Below are 4,989 nucleotides of genomic sequence, written 5' to 3' on the forward strand. Positions count from 1 at the left end.
ATTTTTTAAATACTAAATAAAAACAAATTACACCTAAATTGTAATATTTAAATGTGTGTAGGAATAATATATTATTATTATTATTTAGGTTTAATTTCTTCTTAGTTTTATTTCCCCCCCTGTTGGTAATTAAACTTATTTCGTTAGTTGCAAAGGCAAGATTTCTAGTTTTCATTTCAGTTTACATCTATCATTTCTATTTATTTCAGCTTTATTGCAATTAACAATTTATGTATATAGTTTTAATGACACTAATGCATTGGCATTTTGAGCTCTGCACAGTTTTATTGATATATTAAATGATGATCCTGATCTGCAGATGACGGCAGAACGAAGCCGGTCCCCAGAAAAGGTGTGTGTGTGTGTGTGTGTGAGTGTGTGTGTGTTCTTACTCAAGCTCAAGACTGATTGACTCAGAGTCAGATTACTCTGTTACTGTCACTACAACATACTTTGAGGCTGAAGTGTGTAATATCTCAATTTCAGAAATTGCCAATATATAAATTGATTAAAAAAAAATTTGTTCATTAATTACATGTTCCCATTCATTCATTCAACTATTATTTATGTATGTATTTATTTATTTTTATATTTATTTTCCCCATGTATTTATTTCCATATTTAAATATAACCACATTTATTTCAACAGTTGTTTATTGTTGTATTTATCCTTATATGCTTACTCATATTTTTCTCTCCCATTTGTTTATTATTTTCTGTATTCCTTTTTACATTTTTATTCTCTATTTTAGATTGTTTTTAATTTAGGATTATTTCATTTTTTTAAAAATATTTTTTATAGAAATGTTAAATGGTTAGAATTTTTTTTGATGGCATTTATCACATTTCCTGTTACTTCAGTTTTCATGTTTTATTGTTTTCACATTCATAAAGTGACATTTGCTTTCGGAAGTAGCTGGATATTATTTAACATCTGTTTTAATGTGTCTTTCAGGTCAGCACCAAAGAAGTAATTAAGTTTCAAATGGTGAGCTGTTATATTACTTTATCATTTAAGACTCGAACCTCAGACCTTTTGGTCACAAGTCCGACTCTCTAACCATCACGCCACGACTTTCCCCAAATCACATCCAATACACTGGATATTGTGTTATTTACATGAGTCTGTATTTATTGTCCCTCATATCAGTGTATTGTCTGTTTCACAGGCGTATTCGAACTTGTTGCGAGCGCACATGGACGGCTTGAAAAAGAAAGACAAAAAGAGTAAAAGCAAGAAAACTAAAGCCACGCAGTGATGGACGGTAACAGAGAGGTCTATGCCACCTTCCCATCAGCCCCTGCGTCTGAAAACCTGCCAACCTTCCTCTTCTGCTGATCCACGACCAAACAAACCAAGCACGCAGAGCTCCATTTACTACAACATACTAGGCTTAATGAGCGTTTTGAGTTCTGTGGGTGAAGATTGTGTTGGTCCCGAATCCATCACTTTATATTTCAAGCCGTATTTTGATTTTTTTATATGGTGAGTGAACGTTACAGTCAGTAACAGTTGTTCAGTTCTTTTTTTTTATTGAATGAGATGATTTTAAGTTTGAAAGATGCCCTTTGTTGATTGGCTTGTTGGACGTTTTTGAGGTCTAACAGTGGAGTTTTTATATTTGAACATAACAAAACCACCTTTGTAGATTTGCAAATAAAAGATAACGTTTATTCACTGATTTCATCATGAGAAAATCCCAAAGACGTTTGGACTGGGAATCACGATCTTGTGCAGGTAACATCTTCAGAAGAGACATGAAGCTTGTGTACTGTAAAAAATGAAGCGTTGAAATAAATACAGTATGTACACGTCAGGTGTGAGAAATTAAATGGCCGTGTTTCTCTTGTCCGGTCGCTGTTTGCTGGAGGTCAGCGTGTGGCTGCGTCTGCTCCGCTCTTCTTCCAGATAACCGTCCTCCATGATCGCCGTCACGTACTGGAACAGCGTCTGAGAGGATAACACAGATCACACATGGACAGTACATCCAGAAAATGTCTAAATATTCACTAACTTTAAAAAGGTTACGTAGGCTAAAACGAGTCGTTTTAATTGCATGAAATATTTCATGAGCATAAAGGAACGTTCAACGAAGTGCTAAAACTAATAGACATATAAAATAAAACACACCAAAAAAATACTAGAACCTTAACATGAAAACAGATGATAAGAAAATCAAATTCAAAATATTAACAAAAACTGTAATAGTAAATCAAAGAAACTAAAACGACGGGAAAATGCGAAATATTTCGGGACTAAAGACAAATGACCAAAATAAATATTCTGGGTTAAACGCGTTTGTGTAATGGAGTGAAATACCTTTTCAGAAACTTGACTTGGAAAAAAAAAGAAGTTTATATATATATATGTACATATGTGACCCTGCAGCACAAAAGCAGTGTTAAGTCGCTGGGGTATATTTGTAGCAATAGCCAACAATACATTGTATGGGTCAAAATTATACATTTTTCTTTTATGCCAAAAATCATTAGGATATTAAGTAAAGATCATGTTCCATGAAGATATTTTGTAAATTTCCTACCGTAAATATATCAAAACTTAATGTTTGATTAGTAATATGCATCGCTAAGAACTTAATTTGGACAACTTTAAAGATGATTTTCTCAATATTAGATTTTTTTGCACCCTCAGATTCCAGAATTTCGAATAGTTGTATTTCGGCCAATTATTGTCATATCCTAACCCCTGCAGCACAAAAGCAGTGTTAAGTCGCTGGGGTATATTTGTAGCAATAGCCAACAATACATTGTATGGGTCAAAATTATTGATTTTTCTTTTATGCCAAAAATCATTAGGATATTAAGTAAAGATCATGTTCCATGAAGATATTTTGTAAATCTCCTACCGTAAATATATCAAAACTTAATTTTTGATTAGTAATATGCATTGCTAAGAACTTCATTTGAACAACTTTAAAGATGATTTTCTCAATATTTAGATTTTTTTGCACCCTCAGATTCCAGAATCTCGACCAAATATTGTTCTATCCTAACAAATTCATTTGTATACATATTCGGCTTTCAGATGATGCATAAATCTCAATTTCGAGAAATTTACACTTATGACTGGTTTTGTGCTCCAGGGTCACACACACACACACACACACACACACGCTGTAGTGATAATGACAGCATAACTTGTATTTAACCTGGAATATTCCTTTAAACCTCACGCTACCGATACAATAATTGTTCATAGTGCTACTAAGCACTCAGAAAGTATTCAATACTAACTTTGTAATTTTTTATTACAAAAGCCTAAAGCATTTCACAAATTTAAAAATAGTGTGGTCTAATAATACAGTGTGAGTTTCAGTAGACTGACAACAGCTCATCTGCATTAAAGAGACACAACAACAGCATGCTTTTGCTTCCATCCAAAAATATGGGCATTTACAGTATGGTGTAATAAATAAGGTATTTTCACAGATACATCCTGAGGACACGAGACATTGCATCTTGTATAAAAAATAAAAAATAAAAAAAAAAGGGCATGATAAGAATTAAGAATAAAATTCTTTGTGGTTTTTGTCTTATATTATAATAGAAAAAAGCAAAGTCTGTTATATTACCAAAATATTACTTGAGAATGTCCTTATTTTTTTTTCTTGCGATAAGACAAAACCTAGGAAAATTCTTGTGCTCTTAAAAATCGTAGAAATCATAACATTAGAATTACCTCCATCTCGTTTTAAATCCCCAAAGTGAACATGTTTATTTTATTGGGTCATTTCTAATATTAAGCATTACAACAAAACACTAACTACATATAATACACAAGTCATTAAATGAAAAAAAAAAACTCAGAAAATGATTGAAGTATCTGCTATTTTTTGAAAAAAGTTACTAGATGGACGTATATTAAGAATTAAAGTTTATGTAACTGAAACAAACTTGAAATAATACAAACATCAGCTTAAACTATAAAAACATTTTATTTCAGCTAGTTGCCAACATTTCTCATTTTCATTTAGTTTAACGAAGTACTAAGCAAAATCTATAAAAAAAACGTAAAAAAGCTAATAAAATGGACATAAAATGCAAACAAAAAATAAAAACGAATTCATTATTAAAATAATTGAAACATTATTACTACAAAATATAATAGCATAACAATGCTACTAAAATAACAATCAGACAAGAGCAAAGAATGTCTTTTTATTCTAAAGAAAATAAGTTGTTGACATTAAGACAATATTTGAGAATATGAATTTAAACACACTTTCTTAAGAGCTTTTGTTGAGACCAGACGAGCTCCAGATGAAGCTGCGGTGAGGAAAGAAGCTTGAGAACTAACTCAACACTTACTCGTGATGCAAAAGACAAAGCCACGAGAGAACCGAGACAGAAATGAGGAAGAGTGAGGAAGAGTCCAGACATCATCAGAACTGCAGGTGGAGTGTGTGTTTTATTACCTGCCAGGCCTGCTCCAGTTCAGGAGTCCATCTGTCCTTCAGAACCGGCCGAACAGCGCAGATGAACTCGGCTCCCACATACTGAAACACAACCACACTTACTACAGCTAATGACAAACGGTTACACTTTACTTGAAGGGGTGTGCATAAGACTGACATGACACCTTCATAATCATGACATGACACGTCATGAATATGAAGGTTTTTTATGCATGTTTATGACAACTGTCATTAAGTGTCATTCGCTCAGTTATGTAATTTTTAATGCAAAGATGACATTGTCTGAGATGTCTGTTATGGGCTATGGTTAGGGGTAGGGTTAGGTCAAATAATGTCATCTTTGCATTAAAAATTACATAACTGAGCGAATGACACTTAATGACAGTTGTCATAAACATGCATAAAACCTCCTTCATATCCATGACATATGTCATGTCATGATTATTAAGGTGTCATGTCAGTCTTATGCACACCCCTTCAAGTAAAGTGTAACCCACAACACTTTTACAGACTTTTTGTTCATGATTAAAATATGACCGATTCATACAACATA

The 4,989-nt window shown here is 32.7% G+C and overlaps 2 protein-coding genes across 2 annotated transcripts in view; one reads left to right on the forward strand and one right to left on the reverse strand.

The window, feature by feature from the left end:
- srp14 (signal recognition particle 14) overlaps positions 1 to 1,812 on the forward strand; it is a 3,958-nt gene extending 2,146 nt beyond the window's left edge. Inside the window, exons 3-4 of the mRNA XM_016522363.1 lie at positions 956 to 988; positions 1,170 to 1,812. Of these exons, the coding sequence (XP_016377849.1) occupies positions 956 to 988; positions 1,170 to 1,259 (123 nt within the window). The 3' untranslated portion in view covers positions 1,260 to 1,812. The remainder of the gene's footprint in view (positions 1 to 955; positions 989 to 1,169) is intronic.
- Positions 1,545 to 4,989, reverse strand: part of xgb (x globin) — a 14,875-nt gene continuing 11,430 nt past the window's right edge. Inside the window, exons 3-4 of the mRNA XM_016522364.1 lie at positions 4,437 to 4,517; positions 1,545 to 1,951 (exon numbers count right to left, since the gene is read on the reverse strand). Of these exons, the coding sequence (XP_016377850.1) occupies positions 1,829 to 1,951; positions 4,437 to 4,517 (204 nt within the window). The 3' untranslated portion in view covers positions 1,545 to 1,828. The remainder of the gene's footprint in view (positions 1,952 to 4,436; positions 4,518 to 4,989) is intronic.

The sequence above is a fragment of the Sinocyclocheilus rhinocerous genome, unplaced genomic scaffold (genome assembly GCF_001515625.1).
Source record: "Sinocyclocheilus rhinocerous isolate Xijiao unplaced genomic scaffold, SAMN03320098_v1.1 scaffold1862, whole genome shotgun sequence".
In the NCBI taxonomy this organism is placed as follows: domain Eukaryota; kingdom Metazoa; phylum Chordata; class Actinopteri; order Cypriniformes; family Cyprinidae; genus Sinocyclocheilus; species Sinocyclocheilus rhinocerous.